A 27,514-nucleotide genomic window follows, 5' to 3' on the forward strand; every position below is an offset into this window, starting at 1 on the left:
TGTATGATTTTAAGGATTTTGATTTTTTTATTGTTTAATTTCATAACAGATATATAAAAGCTGGATAATGTACAATTACGTCAAAATACCAATTACGACATTAAAGGAAGGTCTGGTACCATTACTGTTTTTCCTAGCTCGTAATTCAAAATTTTACTAAACATACCAAACCAGATTAGGCGTCCATTTTTATCAATTTTGGAAACGTTTTCTACTTCACCTGAAATTATTTTGTTGAAAAAACTGTGACGATGGCGGGGAAAGACGACCGGATAACCACAAAGGTTATCCAGGTCGCTAACATTGCCCAGAACGCATCAAAAGATCAAATGAAGACATTATTTGCATACATCGGACGAATAGACGATCTTAAAATGTATCCCACCATTGAGTAAGAATAAATAAATATTTACATACATGTATTTATCCATTGTAATACAGGTACTTGTTTCTATAGTGGATCTTACCATTGATGATCATTGATAGAAACAAGTGAATGTGACTTTCCTCCATACACATTTTTTTACACACTTGATTCGCATAGGATTTTTTCTAGCTGCGGAACCGTAGCTCTTATGTCTTTATGTTATTTTTTGACTAATTGCGGACCATAGAGCTACAGATTTTTTCCAATTTCAAAACATTCAGAATTGCGACCCAGGTTCAGGTCGCAGTTAATTCCCTAAATTTTATTGTTTATAATCAATGCAAAAAAATCAGGGGCCTGTATTTCAGTGGTTGTCGTTTGTTTATGTGTTACATATTTGTTTTTCGTTCGTTCATTTTTTTTACATGATTAAGGTCGTAAGTTTTCTCGCTTGAATTATTTTACATTGTCTTATCAGGGCCTATTATAGCTGACTATATGCGGTATGGGCTTTGCTCATTGTTGAAGGCTGTACGGTGACCTATAATTGTTAATGTTTGTGTCATTTTGGTCTTTTGTGGATAGTTGTCTCATTGGCAATCATACCACATCTTTTTTATATAAAGCTTGTCAATATATATAGTTCGTTTCGTTTAATATTTTTCTACGTACCTATTTATGTTTAAATATTCATTTCCTTAACATTTTTATCTAATTATTTCAATTTGTATACATTCTCCGCCTATTTTGTTAGGCCATATTGAATCTCGTGGTGACGTCAAATAAATCAAGAAAAGATAACTCAAATACCTAAGGGAGTCTTTAGTCTTTAGAAGTGTCAACTTGACACTATAATCTCTCTGTAATTTGAATCACACTGGTAAATTGAGAGGGTGATTGATTCCACAGGGACATTCAAACTCATGGATCAAAAATGAACTTGACAATGCCATGGCTAAAAAACAAACACACAAATAATAGTCCACAAGACACAACATAGTAAACTAAACACTAAGCAACACAAACCCCACTAGGTGTGATATCAGGTACTCTGGAAGGGTAAGCAGATCCTGCTTCACATGTGGCATCCATCATGTTGCTCATATTATTACAAACCCGGTAAGTAAACCTTCTTTGCTGGGTCACATTTGTGAAAAGGGAACAGGATTGCAGTTACGACATAAGGAACATATTTGATTATGCTTTAAGCTTAAGCCTACAGGCCCACTTCAAACTTTCATAGCTACAGGTCCATCACTGAAATTAAGGACTATTTTGTACATGTACATGTATTCATGAATTCAAATAGCCTGTATTAGGAAGTCTTCAGGCCAGATCATTAATTTACATGCCTAGGTTAGTGAGCCTGTAGGTTTAATCTTAAACACTAGACTTAGGTGAGCCTTTTGTTTATGTCTATGATAATACAAACTTAATGTGATAATAATTCATTAACTTTGTATTTCAGCTCTCCTGAGGGAGCAGTATCAGCACCTGTAACAAAGATTGTGTATGTCAAGTTTGAAGATTCTCAGAGCACAGGTGTTGCATTACATCTAAACAACACAGTCTTTATTGATAAAGCCATGATAATTGTGCCTGTCATGGATGGTATGTTGATAGATTACAAAACATGATTTTTTTTGTTTTTACATACTTGCATGACTTGTACATGTGTTTTTTAAACTGAAAAATATTGGTAGAAAATTAAATTTCATGTATATTATGGAAAATGGAATTATTGGTAATGTCAATGAGGTACAAACTTGTCAACCCATTCTCGCTATGATTAATTATTATGAAGAAATCATTATAATAACTGTCAGGGCCGTAAATACATTGAGGCAAATGAGGCAAATGCCTCATGTTAGAAATAAAAAAAAAAAACTGAAACAAAAGATTGTCTTAATTTTAAAATTGTTTTCACGAAAGTGTCTAGCAAGAAGCAAGTTCTCCTCACTCTCTGGCGTCACCCCTGCATGTTTTTTGTGATTCATGTTTCTATTTTACTGTTAGTTTTCAGAGTTGATGGTCGATTGTTTGTACTTCTGTGTCCCGGGTTTGTCTTTTGTTCATTTATTGTCCTACTTTATGACTATAGTCTGAGTGTTGATTTCCCTTTGTAAACGTGAGGTTTTGCAATGTTGCATGCCCACCGATGTCCAGATATTGTGCGAGAAGATATTTTAAGAATATACGATGCTACAAGACACAGAAAAAAAATGGTCGTTTCTTCATGGAGAAATGAACTTGATATCAAAAATTACAAAACTGGCTTATTTTAGTGTAGATAAAACTAAATATCTGACATGGTTTAATTTAAAGTGAGGTCACCAATTTCCGGGTATCAAATAATTTGAAGAAAAAAAACAATCATATATTGCCATATGATCTTTTACATTGAAGGGTTAAACTTGCAATAAGTCATTTTCAGACCTTTTAACCATGTTAACAGAAAAAAGGGATATGGAGTAAATGTGTACGAAACCTAATCGTGCACACAAAGTTAATGCATAGAAATACTAATGATCAATGGTCAAAGTTGCTGAAGGGTCTCCAACAATAAAAGAATCATTAATACTGTAAAACAGGGTCAAAATGGTCCTTATTGTTAACTTAAGCAGAATACTAGTAATTAAAGTATACTACTGCACTGTCACTATATTTAAATCTAGTCATAAAAAAATCACCAAAGGGTAATTAATGATTATGAGAATTACGATATTTGCTTTATCCTACTTTTCTACGTTGACTAGAGTCATAAGGGGAGGGTTGAGATCTCATAAACATGTTTAACCCTACCGCATTTTTTCCCCTGTCCCAAGTCAGGAGCTCATAGCCTTTGTTAGTCTTGTATTATTTTTTAACTTAAGTTTCTTGTGAACAATTTGGAGTTTATTATGGCGTTCATTATTACTGAACTAGTATATATATATTTGTTTAGGGGCCAGCTGAAGGCCGCCTCTGGGTGCGGGAATTTCTTGCTGCATTGAAGACCTGTTGGTGACCTTCTGCTGTTGTCTGTTCTAGTATGGAAGGGTCTCTTTGACACATGATCCATTTCCATTCTCAATTTATATCGGTCTTTTGAATGTTGTCCATAAAACATAAAAGTCTTAAACGCTCAGAATCACGCCACGATTTTGCGTTATTTTTCTAAGAGCTTCTGCGGGCCTTAAGCGGCCCCCAAATGCCAAAAATTTTTCTAATGGTGAATATATATTTGCCTCAATATTAGAAGAGGCTAGTTACGGCCCTGACTGTACAAAAACCAAACAATATCTAGAGATCAAAATACATGTACAAAAAACGAACAATATCTAGAGGTCAAAATACATGTACAAAAACCAAACAATATCTAGAGGTCAAAATACATGTACAAAAACCAAACAATGTCTAGAGGTCCAAAATACAGTTTTCAACACTAGACCTCAGTCTTAATGAGTCAAATAGAGTGAATAAATTAACAAACTATAAAAACATTTGTTATCAACATTTAAATCTCAAAATAGAAAAAGTAAAACATGAAAAGACAACCAATGATGATGATGAGGTTCTGGACAGAGTATATATAGACACTTGAGGGTCTGTATGGGGTTAACAAAGATGGACTTTATTAGAGACAATGATAGGTTGATACTACAGAAAAAATGTGCAAGGCATAATGAAATAGAAAAATAGACAATAAACAAAGAACAGTGAAGAATGGGCAAAGTTCATATTAAGAAGAGAAACAAAATGACATGAGAATTAAATTGATAAAGACAAAGTGAATGTTGAGTGGCAGTAGAATTACCATTGTATGTAATATTATTTTTCTCTTCAGGTAAAATTCCAGATGAACAGACAGCATTACAGCTAGCCCCATCAGCCATGGCAGGATTGATGCCTGGTCAACCTACATGGCCTAGCAATGTTATTAGTCAGGTAAATTACTTGAATTTTTGTTAAAAGAGGAGTTTATTTCATAAATAAGTGTTTTATTTTCAATTTTACTCTGAACATATTCAGTGCCATTTATATTAGGGCATTTAAAGTAAAGCCCGCAGAATTGCAACTACATATACTTATGAAAACCTGATATTAAATATTTTTTGGTTTATGAAATATTCTTGTTTAGGTTATTTACATGATTAAAAACTTCAATTTAACCTGAGTGAAAGCAATTTTGTTTTTTTTCCATGTCAAAACAGATTTTTTGGTGTATGTGTACTTGTTAAGCTCAAACATATATTCTTTTAAAGCAAAGGAAAAAATCTGGTTCAATTTTTACCCTTATTTATATCTTTAGATGAGTGGTGTTGGTTCAGCACAAGTAATAACAACACATGACCCACGTCTAACAGCCTTAGGTCTGCCACAATATCCAGCTCTACCTGGGACAACAGATGGATCAAAGATAGAGGAAATAAGAAGAACAGTTTATGTTTCTAATATGGATCCTACAGTAAGTTGATAGTCAGAATTGATTTATGTTTCAACCTCTATGGCTTTCAACATAGACCCTTTAAAATGACTAGAGTAAAACAATTCAAACAGGAAAAACAACTGTCTTATTTATATAGATAATATAATGAGAAATGAGAAACACATATGAAACACATCAACAAAAAAACAACCACTGAACAACAGGTTCCTGACTCAGGACATGTGCAAACAAATGCAGTGTGTGTAAACGTTTTAACAGGTGACAACCTTTGCATAACCATTACATTTGGTTCTTTTATACAGCATTGTGAAGACTAATTATTATCAATTACCAAAAATATAAGACCCTGTTTTTATTCTCTGTAAGTGTACAAAAAGAGAAAATTTTGATTTTCTTGCTTTAATCAGTTCCAAATGCAAATGTACTGCTATAAAATAGTTTTTACCTATAAATCAAATTTTCTGTTGTGGGGCCAATTTTGAGTTGAAGGTTTAGTGGGATGCTCTCTTATAAGTGACATTAAATTGAAAAGATTCTGTAGCTTTTTAGAAACAATTAAGTTGTATTATCATTATAAAATCAGCATGATTTCATATGGGGATTAAAAAAAAGTTAGAAAATGGAATACAGAATAAAATTGTATTGAAAACAAGAAATCAAGAAAAGTAGTACAGTAATATATAGGTAAAGATATGATTTTATATTTCAGACATCTACAGATCAACTGTTGCAATTCTTTTCCCAAGTAGGAGAAGTGAAGTATGTGAGGATGGCTGGAGATCCAAGCACTTCTGTAGTATCTGGTTATGTAGAATTTACTGACCAGAGATCTGTAGCCACTGCTCTTACTTACAATAGTGTTATGTTCCAGAATAAACCTATCACGTGAGTACTTTTTTCATACCATGAGGTATCAGTGCAGCTAAACTTTTTCTTTTACACCATGATGTAATAGCAGTCCACTATCTTCTGAGGTATTAAAAGGTACCATTGCAATTCATCTACTTCTTTCTAACTTTGAGGAATCATTACTGCTTACCCTTCTCTTATACGGTGAGACACACCTACCTTGTTTATGTACTAGGAAGTATCATTGCTGTTCATCTTAAATCTTTTCACCATTTTCCAGTTAATACTCAATAAATCATACTGCCAATCATTGTCAATTGTTCATCATTCGCAAAATTAAAATTTCTTAATTTTACATAAAAAAGAAGATGCGGTATTATTGCCAATGAGACAACTATCCACAAAAGACCAAAATGACACAAACATGAACAACTATAGGTAACTGTAAGGCCTGCAACAATGAGCATAGCCCATACCGCATAATTAGCTATAAAGGGCCCCTATAAGACAATGTAATACAATTCAAATGAGAAAACTAATGGCCTTGTTTATGTAAAAAAATGAATGAAAAACAAATATGTAACACATAAACAAACGACAACCACTGAATTACAGGCTCCTGACTCGGGACAGGCACATACATAAATAATGTAAATAAAACTTATGCATGTAAGTTTATTTAATATCACTAAAATAAAATACTGTAAGAAATTGTAATATACACCTTATCAATTTTATATTTCCTTTTATTTTTCAGTGTAACACATTCTAATACATGTATCATTAAGCCCTTAACAAAGTCTCAAGAGGCTCAACAGAGGGACATAGAAGAAGCAATGAAGAAAGTCAAAGAAGCCCAGTCCCTCATATCAGCTGCTGTAGATGATCCATGTAAGTATAAAGGAATGAAAATTTTTGAAAATTAAAAACCAAAATAATGATGACTGACTTATAAAGACGAAAGATACCAAAGAGATACTAAATTTTAAGTCAAACAAACTAACAATGACATGGCAAAAATTGAAAAACAACCAAAAGATAATGTACACAAAAAAATAAAGACAGAGCAGCACCAACCTCACTTAGTGTTGATAACAGGTGGTCTGGAAGGCATATCCTACTCAACATTAGAGACTAAATAGAATTAAGTGTGCTTGAGATTGTCTTACTTTTCATTAAGCATAGATACAATCTTGTTGATTTTTGGTTTTTTAGCTCACCTGGCCCAAAGGGCCAAGTGAGCTTTTCTCATCACTTGGCGTCCGGCGTCCGTCGTCGTCCTGCGTTAACTTTTACAAAAATCTTCTCCTCTGAAACTACTAGGCCAAATTTAACCAAACTTGGCCACAATCATCATTGGGGTATCTAGTTTAAAAATTGTGTCCGGTGACCCCGCCAACTAACCAAGATGGCTGCCATGGCTATAAATAGAACATAGGGGTAAAATGCAGTTTTTGGCTTACAACTCAAAAACCAAATAATTTAGAGAAAATCTGACAGTAAGTAAAATTGTTGATCAGGTCAAAATCTATCTGCCCTGGAATTTTCAGATGAATTGGACAACCTGTTTTTGGGTTGCGGCCCCTGAATTGGTAATTTTAAGGAAATTTTGCAGTTTTTGGTTATTATATTGAATATTATTATAGATATAGGTAAACTGTAAACAGCAATAATGTTCAGCAAAGTAAGATCTACAAATAAGTCAACATGAACGAAATGGTCAATTGACCCCTGTAGGAGTTATTGACCTTTGTAGTCAATTTTCAATCTGCTTCCTTTGTTTAATATTCACATAGACCAAGGTGAGCGACACAGGCTCTTTAGAGCCTCTAGTTTTAAATCACCAATTCATAAAACATTTAAAACTTTCATATTCAGTCAGAAGCCTTGATATGATAATTATACGATGGTTTAAAGCATCAATGACGTAAATTCATTAATTTAATATGTTATGAGATCAGATAATGTCATGGACATTCACTGAATTGATGGCAAAAGTATTGTATTGGCTGAAAATTTTATATTACAGATGACAGATCGCGTAGCAGATCTAGATCTAGACGAAGATCTAGGTCAAGAAGAGGCTCCAGATCAAGGTCAAGAAAACGCTCAAGATCTAGAAGAAGATCATCCAGACGATCAAGGTCTAGAAAAAGATCCAGATCAAGAAAAAGGTCAAGGTCCAGAAAACGTTCAGGGTCACGTTCACGTAGGAAAAGGTCTAGGTATGCTGGACACTATTTGTATAATCAAAGACAAAGTATCATTTTATTTAAAATAATATTTCATTCATAATTTCTAAACACTCTTTTCATTTATGGTCAAGAGAATTTTTTTCTGTCCTTGTCAAGTTTTATGCTGCTGTCGCATAGTAAAAAAAATAAAATTATTGTATCCTGCCTCCTTGTCTGGTAGCTAAAATTATCTATATATACTTAAATGATGCAAATCAACATATTATTATAAAAAAGTCTCCATTTGGATATTCAGGTCAAGAAAGAGGTCAAGGTCAAAGCACAGATCAAGATCAAAATCAAAGGGCAGAGCACCAAAGTTTGTATTATTTCAAGAATAAATATAGTTATATGTGTATATTTAAAATACAGACCATGCCTTACTATTTTGAACTGCAAATATAAATCATTCTTTGAAATCTTATGTCATTGAAGTGCAGTTACATACAAATAAATAAAATTGTGCTAAAGTTCAATTATTGAAAAAATTATTTCTAATGTTGATATAATATAAAAGGGTTAAAGTATCTCACAATCAAATGTATTTTATATCCATGGTAAAATGGTAAGACATGATCAATTACAGAAAAGTTGGTGTTTAAAAAAAACATTGCTAAAAAAACAGAGATGAAAATCTAAGTTCTTCATGCATATTTCTACAGATGTATTTTTGAATTATTGTATGCTTAGTTTATAAGATTTAATAATAATATTTATATGTAAAAGTATGTTTTTAAAACACATTATGAGCTAGGATATAGATGCTATTGTGCAATGATTTATCCTTTCTGTTGCTGTGTAGGGAAGAGAGACCAACGCAGGGATCAAACCATTTCCCTACAAGGTAAACATATTTCCCCCTTCTTTTCCTTGAAATTTCAAAATTTATTTTTTGATGATCAGAATAAAATTAACTACAGAAAACTAATCTTGTGTTTTGTAAATTTCTAAAAATATTCCTGGTTCTAATAGATTTACCAATAAAGTTACTTTGATTTTAAACCCCTTTTTTATTTACATTTAAGGGGAAATTAAAAACAGGGAGATCTATTGAATTTCTGAATGATATATTTTATTAAAAGATGTTTTCCAAGTTAACTTCATCTCCTGCTTCCCCTACCACAAAAAAATGTTCTTCATGTCACTAGAATAAGCTTAATTGAAATTGTTTACTTTTAAGAAAATTTAGTTCAGTTTAAGATATTGTGATTTCCACCACTTATCATTTCTACATAAAACTCCCTATTCCATTTGAATAAGTAAGCTGTGATGGAAAATTTGTATTTTCTTATAAGGTTTATAGTGACAGATTAAAAAAAAATAATTATGTAGAATTAGCATTCATTATTTTCTTAAATATTCTGTTAGAACCAGACACTAGCATACATAGTATCCAATAATCTAATACTTGGTTTGTTTCCTATTGAAGGGGGCCGCTGAGGGGCCAAATCATCTTCCCAGTCAGGTAATAAATGATTTACTTAAGTAGACACATATTTTCAGAAAAGATTTATTATAAGGAATGAATTGTTAACAGGTTTCATAACTATTTCTCTATGGTGAACATTCAACTTGTGTAAAATCTAAAATTGCACAAATCACTGAACTAGTACTTTGTGCATATTAGCATGAAGTCATATATCCTGTAAAAAAAAAAGAATGTGATAAAATTTAACAAAAAGAAGATTACTAGGTGAAAAAAGGTAAAAGTATTTTTATATTGTTGAAGACAAGACATATCTATGTTTCAATAGAGAAAATGTACATCATCATCAGAACTTTTGAAAGTCATAAATGACCTTAACAAATAGCCAATGAAAATGTTGCAATATCATTTCATGGTGCTGAAGCCTGTCGAATAAACATTTTTTATCACTTTTTCATCTCACAATCAATGCAGTGCACAATCTCTTTGTGCAACAAATATGTAACAGAAAAGAACCACATGAGAAGAAATCTTTGATTCTCTACAGAGAAATATTTAAAAGCAAATCTTTATATATATATTGCAGTATGCAGGTTTACAAAGCAAGATATTTTTATTAGTTGTGCTTTGAATGTATTTTTGATGTTTAGTACAATCAGTTGTATTAAGAATATCTGTTATTTCATTATTATAAATGTCTTATGCTGAAAAGATTTACTCCTCACAAATTTGTTGTCTCATTATTTTCTATAAATGATACATATTTCATATTTATTGTACTTATATTTATTTATGGATAGAACTATAGACAGTGCTAAACAATTACCAATCAATTAATCAATTTTCTTTGAATTAAAAAAAAAGAAATCTTTGCATGAAATACTTTTTATTAAGCGGTGTAGCTGTTTCTGATTCTTTTGCGTTGAAATTCAGTTATGACATCATATTTTTCATTATCATGAGTTTCTTTAGCATGATGACATAAAAAAATGACATCATACAAAAAAAAAACATTTTTATTGAACTCCAGGCAGGAATGGCAATGTCTGACAAATTAACTAACATATGCAAACATTTAGAGAAACAAATTGTATTAAATTCTATGGCTGTATTATGAGAAGTATGAGTACTCAATAGTTTATCAAATATTTAAAGTGCCTGGCAAGCATTGAATTTTCTAAATAGAAAACTGGCAACTAGCTGTCTTTAATGGTGAAATGTCATATTTTTTATCCTTCCAATTACATGATTTCAATTAAAATATTTCCTCTATTATATTTGTGCCTTTTCTTATGGTTCCAAATTATACCTTGTTAAGTTTTTCCTATTAACCTTTGTATACTATATGTAAAAAGGGTCATTAAATCTGATATGAGATACCAGCAGTGAAATAACTTTTTTTTTTATAATTATAAATGTACTACTTTAACCCATTTGAGATGAAATATCATTTATAAAAAGATGTTCAGTTTGCATGGCTTTAACTGCTAAAAAAAATAGTCACTGTTTGTCGTATAAAATTGTTTGATTTACACAAGTTTCATCTTACACGAAAATTGAAGAAATTGATTGGGTAATGTCAGTCATCTACATATTTAATTTGAAAGAATTTTCATCTGTCAATGTTCCAAAAAATTATGTAAGCTTAGTTGGATTCTATAATCTCAAAATGTACTGTTTGTATTGCATGTATTGGTAATTTCAACAACTTCTGCAGTAGATATTTGATGGGGTCTTCAAAATGTAAATATTCATTGTAAATATAAAACTTAGAAATTATTTTGGTATTGGTTGTGTTTTAATGTAATAACCTTATTGAACGAAACAGCACCATTTTTGACATGCCGCTAGCATGTGCATGTGCAGTATTCGTTATCTGTAAATTCTTTTTTTTTTTTTTTTTTTTTTTTTTTTTGTTTCACTCTAATTGATTCTTTATTGCACATATTGCTGTTTAACAATTAAACTTGGTGTACAGCATTTCATCAAGTTTCCCTGTTAGATTACAACTGAATACCCAGGGATAATATTCAGTAAAATTAACTAATAAATTACATTGTTTTAATTCACACATTAAACTATTATTATATGTGTTACAAATAGTCTTTTCTACATCACTTAAAGTATTTTCAGATATATTCATATAAAAAATATCTACACACTAATTGTTTTACGGAATTTGATCATTCATCCGGAATGACTTTTTAGGTTCTTAGTTATCTGTAAATTCAGTTTTAGTTTTAGTTTTATTAAAGAGAGATATTGTTAACAAAAATGCAATTGATAAAAATTATATCATCTTTTTCAGGAGGAGGTCAAGGACACCAAGAGCTTACAGTCGACGATCAAGGTCAAGGTAAGAAAGCAGACGTTGCAGATTTATGTAACTGATATTATGATTCATGATTTGGCTTAATTTTCAAGATGTGCTGCAAGAAGTGGCATATTCAACCCTTTTATGAAGTTTGAATATTCTGTATGAAGGAAGATAGAGTTTCTTATATTCATAAATGGATGCCGATGTGAGGGTTTTGACTCTTGTGAGATGTTGTTTACCTTATACATTTGCTGCAATACTCTAATCTGTTGAAGAGGTATACTTTCCCATACCTTGATGCTGTACATATACAATATGCAATAAAACATTCATGTACCACACAAAATATTGTCCCTTTTGGTTACAGTCATTTTCTGTCCCATACTTACTGTTCACAACTGTTATTGGCATCATTGGTCTTCTGAAACTTTTGCATTTACTGTCAGCGATTGACAAACTTTGAAAAGGTAGTCAGTAAATTTGATGTGTCAAGGACTGCAGTGTAAATCAATTTGGGGAGTAAAGATATGAAATATTGAGAAAGTTTGGTATTTGTTATAGTAACTAAGAAATAAAAAATGATTAAGTTAAATGAATGTTAGAAACTGGTAGTATTAGTTTTAGTTGTGAAAAATTATTTTAGTACAGAAAATGACAGCATTTGGAATATAGACAAAAATTTTCTATTTATTGTTCATTCATGTTAGAACTTGTTAGTGTTTAATGACCTTATCATCTTACCTCATATTTCCACATTTTCACTTGCCTTCACTTTATAAATGAAATAAAAAATTAAATAAATAAGTGACACAAATTTTGATTACAGGAGTCCTACTGCTAAACGGAAAAGCAAATCTCCACCTCCTAAAAAAAGATCTAAGACTCCAGAAAAGAAACGTTCTAGAAGCAAATCTCATCATAAGTCTTTATCACCTCCTAAGTTAGAAAGGGAAACGTCACCATTGGAAAAAGAGGGAGGATCTCCAAGCAGGTATAACATTTGTACACACATAAGTTCTGGTTGTTGTTGATATTTTGAGTGTGAGTGTATGTGTGTGTAGTGTTTCACTATGATTTTATAGCTAATAATTTATGTAGATAATGTACCGTAGATTCATTTATTTTCGTATGTACCAATTTTCACGGATTGTGGAATTATATTTTCGTGGATGTATGATTTTGTTGTTTTACAAAACACTGCATAGAAGGCTGTTGAAAATTTGTACTTGTTGAACATTTAGATTGTTGGTTCATGTTTACCCAAGAAACTTACAGAAATTGGTACTGATGAATATATATGAATAGACAGTATATGGGATAGCTTTTTAAACTTAAAACTCAAGTTTGGATTATTAATAATTATATATATTGCATTAAAAAAAAAATGGGGTCACCATCTAATAAAACATTAATAACTGGCTATAAAAAATTGTTAATTAAGTCAAACACTTATGAACAGTCTCTAATACCAATATACTCAAATTTTACAACACATGTTTAATTGCTAACACTCACTGCTTGTCTATACACACGTTTGCTGTGGTTCTATTTCTGGTCCATTTCTATTGTTTCTATAGAGAAGTTAACCAACCAGAACCGGCATCTATTTCAAGGTAAAATGTATGATACAGCTTTTTGATGGGAGAGGTTTTTCTTTATTTTATCATATTCATTCTCATTAATCATCCAGATAATCTAACGATCTTTTAGATAAATGTGTTGTACCTTGGAATTAGAACCATATGATCTTCATATACTTGCTTGTAACTCATATTTTATTAAGGTCTGGGATTTTGGTTTTGATTAAATTGGTTACATTTTGAAAAGGATCATAATTTTTATATTTTAACTTTTTATTAATTTTAAGTGTAATCAATAGCATATCTAGATTTTGTATGTGTAATTTTAACATCAATTGTAATTTTAATGGTTTAAATTTTTCATAAATTATTTTTCTTTTTAACTTTTTCCTCTGTATCTTTAGCTGAAATTTTGATAACATGTTCTTCCATTTGAATTAAATTCCCTTCTTTTTATCCATATTTATGTGCAATTTATTTTTAAAATTCAATAAAAAAACTTGTGATATAGCCTTTTTGTGCTGAGACAGTGCAAAGCAAACACCATTCATTCAACCAATCTAAGTATAAATGATCTATATGTCTTTATGTTTGAATTGATAAATAATAGAAATATTTTATTTTATTAAATTTTCAGAAGTAATATACCTTTTTAATTTTTTCTCATGATTTTTCCTCTCCCGTAGATATTTAATGTACAAATTGGATAGAAATCACTTTTTTATTTTTAAACCTGATGTATAATTGTTTTTACAATAAGTTTTTTGTTTTACTAGTGATGGTCCTCCTGCCATGATAAAACAGGAATATGAAAGGTAATAGTATATATCCTTGTGTCGTCTGCTTTCTGTATCATTTTTTTATACTTTTTTTCTATCATATGTTTCATCACCTTTATACACTAACAATTTTTCGCATATATTTTTCATGATCTTATGTCATAGGTACAACATAGAAAATTCCATGTCGCTGGAAAATAATTGATCTTATGTCATAGGTGCAACATAGAAAATCCCATGTCGCTGGAAAATAATATAAATGATAATTTATGTGTAAGAACTCTATACAAGTGATTGACTGATCAGGTTTATTCTTGTGGCATCACTTGAGATTTCTAGCTCTTGTCAAGCTTAATTCTGAACAAAAAAGGGATTTCAAGATTATACTAACTCGAATATATTTAAAAAAAAAAAAAAAAAAAAAAAAAAAAAAAAGAGAGAGAGGCAAAAGAAACTGACTAGGCAATGGCAAAAAAAAGTCAAAACAAACTGACTAGGCCATGGCAAAAAAAAAGGAAAAACAATGAAAAAGCAAACAGCAGTTCACATAACACAACATAGAAAACTAAAGACTGAGCAACAGGAATCCCACCAAAAACCATGGGTGGCCTTGTGTGCTTCAGAATTGTTAGCAAATCTCCAAACATTATGAAGCATGCTCTCACATATTCCCTTAAGTTACTACCAATGTTTTTTTCTTTGTTCTATTTGTTATATAGTCAGTCCAAAGAACCTGTAGAAACCACTGCACCCAGAAAAAGGTAACACATGATCAACACACACTTATCTCTATTTATCTCCCTTATAACTACCGTTTTTCCTTATGACAATATGCTAAAAAAAACAAAATTTATATGTAAAAGAATGTTAAAATTTCATTTGCAATGAAAATTTTAATACACAGATATTTGTAAAACATGTATAATGCGTTATGAAGATAATAAGAACTTTATTTCTAAAATTATTCTGGTAAAAAAATATTTAAAATCTATATATCATTTCTATCATTGAACTGATTTTAGATGACAAACTAAGAAATATCCTGTGAATAAAACATTACTTAATTCAAATACATCCAGAAAATAACACGTTCACAAGAGATGTGTTGTCAATACACCTTATCGCTATTTGTCAGCCATTACTGGATATCATACAGGTTCCCGTAAAATTTTGACGTCATAAAACAAAATATCTGACGCCACATTAGAAAAGTGATTGTTGTAAGCTTCTTAAGTTCAAGCGGCTGATTCTGCCGGGATTAGCGCTAAGGTGTATTAAAGAACAAAACAAAAAAATCAAACATAGAGGTTCTTATAAGGAATAACCTTGAATATATATTTAAGAAATAATTCATGGGGGCTTGAATATATCGTTATTTTACCACGGGTTGGCCCTTTATGACAAATATTTTACCCTGAGCGATAGCGAGGGGTAAAATATCGGCATAAAGGGACAACCCGTGGTAAAATCTAGATATATTCAAGCCCCCATGAATTATTTCGATTCTAATAGGACAAATACGGCAATTGTTTTGGATCGAAGCGCTCTAGGTGATGGCCATTATTTGCCGTTCCCATAAATTAACGCACTTTTAGATTGGCGTAACAGAACGGAGCAAATAGAATAAGTGACATGCTAAAACTATTCACAAAACTTAATTAGACAGATTTGGATGAATTTTAATGATTATTTACTTATATGTCTTCTATGTATATAAAAAGTGGGCTTATAACTCATTTTAGCATCGTTTGTTTACGTTTCCTTGTTGTGATGATTTTCGGTATCAAAAGCGTGTATTTTCCCGTAAAATGCTTAAATTATAACGTCATCATTCTATGACGTCCGGTACTTCATTCATAAAAAAACATATGACGTGGGAGTACGATCGGAACAGCCAATGCAATATATTCATATTTTACCACGGGTGTGTACTCAAAGCGTTTGAAGGACGTCATGTTAGAATGTTAAATATAAATTAATTATTATAGATAACTTGGTGCTGTAGATTAATCATCAAATAATGAACTCTTTTCTAATGGCAGTAGTAACCTCAAACATTTCTTTTTTTTATTACAAGCATACCCGATACTTTGTGAGAAAAAAAATAACTTGATTTGGAGTACAATTTAAAAAATAATTATTAACTCTAGAAATTATACTACAAAATTCCTTTGGATCTACAAAATGGTTACCATGAGAAAATATAGTTGTTTTTATATCGTCAATCAATATTGAGCATCAGTTTCAAATTCACCTAATAGTTATCAAAGGTACCAGGATTATAATTTAGTACGCCAGACGCGCGTTTCGTCTACATAAGACTCATCAGTGACGCTCATATCAAAATAGTTCTAACCCAAACAAATACAAAGTTGAAGAGCATTGTGGATCCAAAATTCCAAATAAATTGTGCCAAATACGGCTAAGGTAATCTATGCCTAGGATAAGAAAATCCTTAGTTTTTCGAAAAATTCAAAGTTTTGTTAACAGGAAATTTATGAAAATGACCACATAATTGATATTCATGTCAACACCTAAGTGCTGACTACTGGGCTGGTGATACCCTCGGGGACGAAATGTCCACCAGCAGAGTCATCGACCCAGTGGTGTAAATAGTTATCAAAGGTACCAGGATTATAATTTAGTACGCCAGACGCGCGTTTCGTCTACATAAGACTCATCAGTGACGCTCATATCAAAATAGTTCTAACCCAAACAAATACAAAGTTGAAGAGCTTTGTGGATCCAAAATTCCAAATAAGTTGTGCCAAATACGGCTAAGGTAATCTATGCCTGGGATAAGAAAATCCTTAGTTTTTCGAAAAATTCAAAGTTTTGTTAACAGGAAATTTATGAAAATGACCACATAATTGATATTCATGTCAACACCGAAGTGCTGACTACTGGGCTGGTGATACCCTCGGGGACGAAACGTCCACCAGCAGAGGCATCGACCCAGTGGTGTAAATAATTATCAAAGGTACCAGGATTATAATTTAGTACGCCAGACGCATAAAAATAAAACATTTATTATATCTTACTTATCTGAAACAAAAAGAAATACATTCAACTATTTGAACTACCTGAAGTTCAAGATATCTAAATCCACTAGAAGACAACCTATATGAAACCTATTAAATTACTAAAGAGGGCTGGCTTCTCAGTTTCAAAGTGATTAACTTTTCCAAACACTAGCATATATTGATAGGGGATTAATAAAGGAATCTAAAGAGCAAAAATATATTTAGGTCACCGTGCTTGTTTTCGAGATATTAGCCCTTGAAATTTTGGCGGGAAAATGTTTCTCTTGATTTTTCATAGCTTTATTATTGACAAGTTTAAGTTCTCAAAAACTATTAAAAAGTAATTACAAATTTTTAAGACTTTAACAGACAGCTTATCATTATACATGTAAGAGAATTATGAAAAGAAAAATGGGGGGTCACCGGGCAAATTTTGTTTAGGCACTCAAATGGATAAAACCAGAGGATTCAGAAAAATCTGAACAAAATTCCAAAACATGATCAGCGAGCTTCCTTAAATTGAACTTCAGCTCTTTTATTGGGACTATTTAGTATCTGTCATATATTGGTATTAAAAAATCATACTGACCACTTTGATTGAAATAATTAGTGTATAACTGATACTTGGTGTGAAATACATGTAATTGATTTTTATTTCTGTGATAAAATTGAGATTTGTATTTCAGGTCTGTAAGCAGAAGTCGGAGCAAAACCCCACCAAGGAAACGCTCCAGTCCTCCAAAGAGAAGAAAGTCAAGAAGCCGATCTCCTAAAAGATCTTCTAGCAGGAGATCTAGAAGTAGGAGCAGAGAGTTAGTATATCTATTTATAGAATTTGTCATAAAAATGTCTGCCATTATATACTGTTGATTCATTTATTGACCACCAGCATTTAGATACTTATTTTGGGGGATTTATTCAGTAATAATTTATCACAGCTTAATGTGTTTAACAAAAATCAAATTTTTTATAAGTTTATATGCATAATTTTTTTTAAAGCATAAAAAAAAGAATTCTTTTAAATACAATTTTTCAACAAGCCATGAAAAAATAATACATACAAAATAAATGAATCCACAGTATTCATATGTATCGTAAGTTCACTATGGACAAAAGAAATATAGGTTGAGTGTTGCTTTTGTCTGATTTAAAAAAAAAAAAAAACCCACACACAATAACCATAGTGAACTTACGCCCAATATATGTACTATTCATTAAGATTTATGTGGGAGATTGGGAAAGGACTTCTTAAATCTGAACATATTCAACATATTTTTAGTAATTGCATACAGAAAAGATTCAAGACTAAATAAATACATCCTTTCATACCCTTTCACATTTATTTTAGAAAGAATAGCTCCAAGTTTAACAAGATTTTTATGTGACTTTGAAAACTAACATAATAAAACTTACATGTGATGCATCTTTGATGATAGTTTCATCATTTATCTTAAAACTAGCTAATCCATTTTATTTTCAAAAATTCTTTTGTAATGATGTTGGTGTCTGAGGATAACTGTGTTAGGAGATTATCTGATAAGTAGATCATCCAGTTCTATTATAGAGTTGGAAATAACTTTTAAACTCTAAATTTTTCTCTTCAAAATTTCAAACTTTGCTTTATTAAAAATCACCACATGTATGTTTAAATAACAGAAAATTTTAAGCCAAAAGGAAACTGATTAATTTTGTTATCCTTTGTTTACTTTAACTTTCAAAGTTTGTTTTGATTTATTGTAGATTTAAAAAAACAAAACATGAGCTATATCTAATAGAAGTACATCAAAATTTTAAAATGATACCTTAAGGTGGTACCTAACACTTTAACTAAAACTAATTTGGCTTGTTTAATTTTCTTAAAATTTTGACAAAGTATTTACTTTGACCCTTTGACAAAAATATAAAAAATTCAAAAAATTTGAACCAACTGCTTAATCAGAAAAATTACACTGGTTATATAGTAGTTTGACAAACACTTATTTTGATCACTGAGAAGCTTAATATTCCCTTATGAACACAATGTCATTAAAACGTTCTGCTGATTTTACAGAGTTATATCTCCTTGTACCACCTTAATTTACTGATATAAGTGGTGTTTGTAAGTAAGTTTTAACTTTATTCCAACAAATTTTTACTTTCTTGTGAGAGAGAAAAAAAAAAAAACATGAATTTTTAATATTAATTTTTATCAGGTTAAGCTCATATGAACATATTTTATTTCACTTTTTTATGTTCTGCCATTTTATTTTACTGTAGTGGACCAAAAGACAAACACAAAAGTGATAAGTCAGCAGAAAGGTAACTTACTTAGAACTTTAAGTTCTGTTACCCTGCTTATAGTTATAGTTTTTTAATTGGTTATAACTTTTTGCAGTTTTGTTCCATATCAGTTTATTGGTTTGTAAGGGTTCAAAGATGTTTGATTTCATCAGGGATCCGTTTAGAGTTATATACAAAAAATAGAAGATGTGGTGTGATTGCAAATGAGACAACTATTCACCAGAGTTAATTGAAGTGGAAGTAAGCTGTTATAGGCCTTCAACAATGAAAAACAATGTCCCGACATAAGGCTTTATACATGATCAACAAATACAATCTTGATTCTGGTTTTGGCAGATTGGACAAATATTGTACGAGAGTTATGCCCCTCATCTAGCAGTGTTTTACTTTTGTGTAGTAAGTGGTAGAGATTGATTTTGATCTCTTGGTCATTTTATTAAAGGATAATCCTGTGGAGTTATTATAATTCGTTGGATACCAATATTTGTGATACTCATGGGTACACCACCAATTCAAATCTTCAATGAATTACACATTTTCTAAAGGCTTTATATACAGAGATTGGCAAAATCATGAAATCATATACCCACAAAAATGCAAGTTTTCCTCAATCCACAAAAATTGATATATAGAAAATAAATGGATCCACTGTAGGAACTACCAAACACATTGGGAAGATCACATCCATACAAATCACAACCATCAAAATTCTTCCCCAAAAAAATGGTGTTTACAGAAAGACAAACATTATGAGCAACACATGGTCACGATAGCCTGACTTGGCACAAACACAAAATTTTTAGATTTGCTATATGGAACTGACTTCCTTATTCTAGTTTGATTTCTGATGGGAAAATCTTTTCATCTTGCATTTGTTTTTGGCAGATCTTATATTTATCATTCAAGAGTTATGAGCCTTTAATTTCATAAATTTTGCTACAATGTGAATATCTTGTTATACTCCCACAAAATGTAAGAGAGAATAATTTGTTTTGCCAGATCACATTAGAACTGATATGGGTTTGGTAAAACCTTCTGATTCTAATCTTTTTCCATTAAAAAATCCTCTTGGACATTTAACAGGAAGGCCTTAATTTCAAATTAAAAAAAATATTGATTTGGTCATTCATAGTTTGCTGTTTCATAATCTAATGCATCCTGGGCAATATTTTCAAAAGTGTACACCAAAGCATTGTGATTGGTTTAAAACAATCTAAACTATGAAAATTCAACCAATGACAAAGCGTTATTTTCATTTTAGTATTCAAACAATGAGATTACCCATAGTCCTTTAGATTCTGAAAAGGTGAATTAATAACCATGTTTGTTTTGATTTATTGCAGTTTTTATAACATGAGCCAAATCAAATTGAAACAGACCAAATTTACAAAATGATAGTAAAAAATATACATTTATCATTTTATCTGTTTACAAACTTTTACTTTTTTTAAATACACAAATTTTGTTAGTTCTTTTTCTACCTAATTTGGCTCAATAAAACATAACATGTCATAGAACTGTATACCTATATTATTTTAAACTGTCAACTTGTGTCTTAGTACTACTATTTTTTACTGTAGTGTACCGAAAGACAAACACAAAAGTGATAGGTCAGCAGAAAGGTAACTTACTTAGAACTTTAAGTTCTGTTACCCTGCTTATTGTTTTTCATTGGTGATAGTAGCTTTCTTCAGTTTTATCCAACATCAAGGACAGGTTTAGAATTTTAACCATGTTTCAGCACCAGATACACATACATTTGTTTCAGATTTCATTTTTTTATGCCCTATTTATGGGCATTATCTTTTCTGGTCTGCATCAGTTCGTCCGTCTGTTTGTCCATCTGTCCCACTTCAGGTTAGAGTTTTTGGTGAAGTTAAAGTCCAATCAACCTGAAACTTATTAAACATGTTCTCTATGATATGATCTTTCTGAATTTAATGCCAAATTTTATCCCATTTTCACGGTCCATTGAACATAGAAAATGATAATGTGGACGGGGGCATCTGTGTAATTGGAACACATTCTTGTTTTCCCATGCATTTGGGAGATTTCCCATGCATGGGGAACTGATCACCTAAATCCAGTTTATTTTGGATGTAAAATCATTTGGTCTTCAGTTTGATTTTAGCAAATCTGTTATTTGTTTTTCATTGTGCAAACTTGTGTCATAACCATTGTCAGAAATTCCGTGTTGTTGTCATACTTTAAGGATAACTTTGGAGTATTTTCAGTGCAAGATCACTTTATTTTCTTTTTATTTTATTGTTGGAAAATATTTTGAAAGTCAATGTTTTCCTCTTATAAAATCACACATTGGTACATTCTAAAATAATCATATCTATTTAAAGCAACAAACAGGCCTTTATTTTTAAATTACCTACAGAAAAAAATACTTTATTTTGTTATTCTTTTTGATTTTTTATGTTTCTTTGTTTATTACTTTTGAAAATGAACTGTTTTAAATATGTCTTATTAGAAAATTGATAGGAAAAAAATCCGATTATCATTGCTAATGAGTAAGCTTTTTTGTATCCCAAGCTTCCAACCTTTATTTAACTTTATAATGAAACCAAATTTTTGTGATGCACTTTTTATAAATATATCTATACATATATGAGCATATTTTTTTACATGTTTTTATCTACTGCTATTTTTTACTGTAGTGTACCAAAAGACAAACACAAAAGTGATAGGTCAGCAGAAAGGTAACTTACTTAGAACTTTAAGTTCTGTTACCCTGCTTGCAGTATTTGGTTGGTGATAGTCATCTTTTGCTTTACCCCACCACTTCTGCTTATTGATTTGACTTCTGCTTATTGATTTGAAAAGAAAAGATGTTTGACGTCTAAAATGGATTTTTTTTAAAGTAGGATCCAGTTTTCAGCTAAATACTTAAGTTTCATGTTTTATGTTCCCAAGGAGTTTAGATGTCAGCAATGGTGTGGCTTCATCAAGTGTAAATCTCTGAACTTTGACCTGAGGGGATGTGGCACCTGACTTCTCATTGAAATTTTGAAATGTTTTATTATTTATTATGTTGATTGGGGTTACTTTTAAATTTGCTTAAAAAAAATCCTGGTGACCTCAATGAACTTATAAAAGTGACCATGTGTCCTAAGAGGAATACTGGAGCCCAATAAAGAACTGTGACAGCTTCAAATGATTTTCTCCGTACATAAACCTTTCTTCATCTCATAAATTGGTTTTGATGTATTTTGATGAAATTGTGCAATACTATTTTGATAATCCTGCCAATAATGGTCTTGAAGTGCCATCCTATAAATGAGGAGGGTTATACATTTCAGAGACATTTTTTCACCCTGGATAGATGAAATTTAGTAAAATTTCATACATTGGTAGTTTACCATATCAAGATGTGTATGTATATTGTTACGCTATGTATTATGACCAATTTTATGCTCCACCTATGATAGAAGAGGGGCATTATGTTTTCTGGTCTGTGCCTCTGTTCGTGCATCCGTCTGTTCGTTCATTCATTTGTCCATCTGTCCTGCTACAGGTTTAAGTTTTTGGTTGAGGTAGTTTTTGATGAAGTTGAAGTCCAATCAACTTGAAACTCAGTACAAATGTTCCCTATGATAAGATCTTTCTCAATTTAATGCCAAATTAGAGGTTGATCCCAATTGCACGGTCCACTGAACATAGAAAATGATAGTGCGAGTTTGGCATCTGTGTACTGTGTACACATTCTTGGTCATTACAAATCTTTGACAGGACAGGAGTTCATAAATCTAATGTGAACTGTTATCTTACGTTGATAGATTTAGTAAACAATAAATATATAAAGGCAAAAAATTGTGTCTGACAAATATGTGAGCAGTTAATAGAACTTTAGAATCCATAGACTAATAGACTATGGTAAGGGTTAGTAAGTTCTGTTCACAGAAAATCAAGTACATGTATTTTATTATCAAGATTAATTTATCATTGAAAAAAATTGATTTAGAAATGCCGCAAATGGCAACATAATTACATTTGTGGTTCGGGGGTTAAGTTTAAAAGCAATTTTGTACTGTAAACTTATTGTACATGTGGATTAAAAAAAGATAATATTGATGTGTGCTGTAAAATCTGTAATTTAAGATAGTGGTGTCACTCATTGGTGTCATTTCCATCTGTTTCAGATCATAGGTGTACTTGGATATTCTTCAATTTAAATCAAGCTTACATTTCTCACAAATTTTAAAATAATGAGTTTGTTTATCAAAAAACAATATTTGCGCATGTACAGTGTTTAGGTCTTGATTGTTATTTAAATAAACATACTAACTGGTTTAAATGATACTGAAATCAGTTTTAAAGAAGCTGACACAAATAGCCATATAAGCTATTGTAATCCTTTTTCATTTTAATAGTGAGGTTGAAGTAGCATACCAACAATAAATTCGAAAACCAATTTATCTTATGTGGTTTGTTTTTAGTGTTGATTACAAATCCAACACCATCAACTAGGAATAGGATTTAATTTAGAACAGTAACAGATACAAATACATTTAATGAGCATCTGCATATAAAAGAAGTACACACTATAATGGAATGTTGAAAAAACAATTTCTCACTAATTTTGTTATTTTGATGCCAGTCTTAAATCCAATGTGGTGGTCACAATTTAATGTTCATTAATTTTGGCAATTTTTTAAAATATATGTGTTTGAGCTGATTGTATAAAAAAAAAAAACAGTCAAGTGTGCAAGACATGTTCCATAGATCCACAGATTTCAACTTACATGACTTAAGGCATTTTTTTCTACTCAAATTTGAATTAAAACAAAGTATTATGATACCAAACCGCACAATTATATTTCTCAAAACTGGCAAGGTTGTTAAAAAAAAAAATTGATGTTTATTTAAAATATGCCGGAAACGTAAACAGTGAAATTGAATATATACAAATTGTGAGAGTCTATTGCAGATTATTGTTTGTGGCCTTTTCATAGATATACTATAAAGATCGAGTAAAAATCCCAGACATTTTCATTCAAATTGTTTTTTTCTGTGTTTTCAGTAGACGGAGTTACAAAAAATCCAGAAGAAGCAGGAGTAGGTCAAAGAAGAGGTCACGATCTCGTAGCAAGTACGTTTTGATCTTAGCAAGTTATGTTTAAGCAATGAAGATCTGTGGTTGAAAAAGATACTGAACTTTCCACAACTAATTCTAAAGAATAAAATGTCAAACAGTTGCAAAAGGCAAAGCATTCAATACACAAATGCCAAAAACAAAACTATAGTATTAAGATTAACTTGTCATGGTTTAATCAATATGAATGAAGAAACAAAAGTATAACAAATATGGTAGACAGCAACCAGGGACCACAACTGACTGTGGACAAATTACCAATCTAAGATTACTTGCAGATACTAAGGGCTAATTCAAATCTAATAGATAAGTCATATTATTAACTGCTGTACCCCTATTTTTGACATTTTTACTCTTTGAGTATGTTTGTTTTGTTCATTCATCGTTGACAATGTAATGGAATTTGATGCGACTGTCATTAAAGTGAGAGGTTTAGCTAGCTATAAAACCAGGTTCAATCCACCATTTTGCTACATTAGAAAATGCTTGTACCAAGTCAGGAATATGACAGTTGTTATCCATTTGTTTGATGTGTTTGGACTTTTGATTTTGCCTTTTGATTTTTGATTTTCCTCGGAGTTTAGTATTTTTGTGTTTTTACTTTCACTGACTAAAAACATAATCAGTACACATCCAATGGATTTAGTGTACATACATCATAAATTGTTCTATTATTTTTTAGTTTGATTAGCAATCAAGAGGGCAAGGGAATTAGTTGTTTATTTATGACAACACTATTTCTTTTTTAATTAAAGTCTGCCAAAGAAGTAAAATACACCTACCTCTACAATTTCTGTTATTTATTATTTCACAGGGGCAGAAGGGAGAGAGACAAGAAAAGGGATAGAAGTAGGGACAGAGATCGTGAAAAGAAGAAGAAACATCGAGACAGATCCAGCAGAGAAAGAGAAGAGAAAACAAAAGAAACAAAAGTTAAAAGGAATTATGATGAAGAAGAAAAGTTACAAGAAGATGATAACAGCGAAAATGATTCATCTCGGCAGGCGGAAACTTCACTCCCTCCTGACGATATTAATCTCCAATCAGTTGACATGGACATGAGTGATTGACAAGTTGATTTTTAATTTCATATCTGTTCTATCATGCTGCACATTTGCTTCACATTGATTCTGAAAGATAGGAGTCAAGTTTTAAATTGTGCCTATTAGGGCGTAATAATTTTCAATATTTTATATATTTGATGTTCAGCTCAATGTAATTTTGAAGGAATGACTCTTTACATATGCTGTATTTCTTAAAACTTCTGGTTAGATTATGTTAAAAAATCAAATGGAGGTGATGTTGATATGGTAATTGTAGCTTTGCTATGCATATTGCCATTTTGTTTTGTTTTGTCTTACAATTTTGCAGGAGTTTTAAGAATTAAGTATAAGTAATCTGAGTAAAAAAACTCATTATATTATATATTGCTCATAAAAAAGTAAAATTTATTTTTTACTATTTTTCAATAAAAACTATGAGCACAAAAGGAACACACAGTTTAATTTCAACATTTGAGGAAAATCATCTTAATTACGTAATATTTAACTATGTTTAAGAGTTTTGCACAATAGTGGATTCGAGGAAGGGGTAATAGGGCATTCCTTTTATTTAAAAACAATCATATTTGTAATAAATCTTCTTGTTTTAACAACACATTTTCACCCCCTTTTCTCAAACTATGGATTTAACAACACATTTTCACCCCCTTTTCTCAAACTTTGGATCATATGATAATTTTTTAGAAACGTTTCAAGTGGCATAAGCTGAAGACGTTAATGTAATTATGGATTCTGATTGTTAAGCTTTTTCAGTGAACAACATTTTACATGTTGTAAAGTGAACACTAGAAATAAACAAGTACAAACTAATTCTGTCTGACATTTTTATACGACCGCAAAATTTGAAAAAAATTTCGTCGTATATTGCTATCACGTTGGCGTCGTTGTCGTCCGAATACTTTTAGTTTTCGCACTCTAACTTTAGTAAAAGTGAATAGAAATCTATGAAATTTTAACACATGGTTTATGACCACAAAAGGAAGGTTGGTATTGATTTTGGGAGTTTTGGTCCCATCATTTTAGGAATTAGGGGCCAAAAAGGGCCCAAATAAGCATTTTCTTGGTTTTCGCACTATAACTTTAGTTTAAGTTATTGCGAAACCTATCATAGTTTTCCATAGATTCACCTGCAAGTTACCTGTCTATTTAAACTTTTGTAAGTTCTATTGTCCCATCTAACAAATTAGTCCATCAGCTGGTAGGGCAAAAATTCAGTTCTGTGTTACACCCCAGGGTACCGCAATTTTTTTGTATAAATATAAAGAGTAATATCTGAAGAATATTTCAAGAGGTGTTAGACTTTTGAAAAAGTGTCCAAAAGGGGTTAAAAGGGGATTTATTTCAGGGTATATCAAAAATTTTGTTTTGCACACTATTACAGAAAAATGTAAAAATAACCAAGTATTCAGTACTTTACTTTTTATTAAATGGAACACATCATATCTTATTAAAATGCAGGCTAATTTTTAATTATTTTTTAAATCGTACAGGACCAAGAAAAAAAGGGGGAGGGTCAATTTCCAAAAGTCATGATTTTGAATGAAAAGAAGCATACGTACTAATTTTCTTGATAAAATGTATATTGTTTCACATTGAAACATACAGCATAAAGCATAAAGTATATAAAGGCTGTTGAAGAAAAAAAATAAAAGATAAGAAACAAAAGTAACGAGAATCAACGACAAACACAAACATAAGCAACCAGAAATGCACTATTCTGTCACAAATTTATACATCACATTCATGAATTAACTCACATATTAAAACACACAAAACTGTCAGGGTTTCTAAGTTTCTTTTTTTTTCTTTTTTAATTTAACACAGAAGGTCAATCGATAGAATCATCATCAGTTTGGTCACCTGCATCTTTTCCATCATCTTCGTCGTCATCGTTAGCAATATCAACGATTTGATCATGCTTATATCTACAAGCTTTCGAGCATTAACATGCAGCTATCTGTTCAGAATAAACCTTGTTGAACACATGAACATCTTTTTTTGGCACAACCAGCTTTACACGAACAGAATTACCATAGCATCTAACGCTGGTGGTTGGTCTAGCAAATTG

General features: G+C 31.0%; 1 protein-coding gene across 23 annotated transcripts; it reads left to right on the plus strand.

Annotated features, from left to right (window-relative positions):
• The first annotated feature begins 145 nt into the window (after positions 1-145).
• On the plus strand, positions 146-25,742 carry LOC134700380 (serine/arginine-rich splicing factor 11-like). 23 transcript variants are annotated; one of them, XM_063561744.1, is made up of 21 exons: positions 146-391; positions 1,836-1,978; positions 4,194-4,294; positions 4,659-4,814; positions 5,506-5,681; positions 6,403-6,536; positions 7,675-7,870; positions 8,136-8,198; positions 8,682-8,723; positions 9,309-9,344; positions 11,614-11,661; positions 12,449-12,613; positions 13,200-13,235; positions 13,979-14,017; positions 14,701-14,742; positions 17,691-17,816; positions 19,261-19,302; positions 20,865-20,906; positions 21,951-21,992; positions 24,314-24,382; positions 25,200-25,741. In XM_063561744.1, exons 1-21 carry the CDS (start codon positions 252-254, stop codon positions 25,453-25,455), a joined length of 2,094 nt encoding a protein of 697 aa, XP_063417814.1. In that variant the 5' UTR covers positions 146-251; the 3' UTR covers positions 25,456-25,741. The 23 variants fall into 23 exon arrangements, with proteins under 23 accessions (XP_063417814.1, XP_063417818.1, XP_063417817.1 ...); XM_063561748.1 differs by lacking the exon at positions 8,682-8,723 and having other exon boundaries at positions 25,200-25,742; XM_063561747.1 differs by lacking the exon at positions 14,701-14,742.
• The last annotated feature ends 1,772 nt before the right edge of the window (positions 25,743-27,514 follow it).

This window comes from Mytilus trossulus, unplaced genomic scaffold, assembly GCF_036588685.1.
Source record: "Mytilus trossulus isolate FHL-02 unplaced genomic scaffold, PNRI_Mtr1.1.1.hap1 h1tg000138l__unscaffolded, whole genome shotgun sequence".
Taxonomy (NCBI): domain Eukaryota; kingdom Metazoa; phylum Mollusca; class Bivalvia; order Mytilida; family Mytilidae; genus Mytilus; species Mytilus trossulus.

Coding starts and splice junctions, on each gene's coding strand:
- LOC134700380 (XM_063561744.1), top strand. CDS start 252: ATGGCGGGGAAAGACGACCGGATAACCACAAAGGTTATCCAGGTCGCT. Junction 8,199..8,681: donor TCAAAGGGCAGAGCACCAAA/GTTTGTATTATT, acceptor GTTGCTGTGTAG/GGAAGAGAGACCAACGCAGG. Junction 20,907..21,950: donor AGTGATAGGTCAGCAGAAAG/GTAACTTACTTA, acceptor TTTTTACTGTAG/TGTACCAAAAGACAAACACA.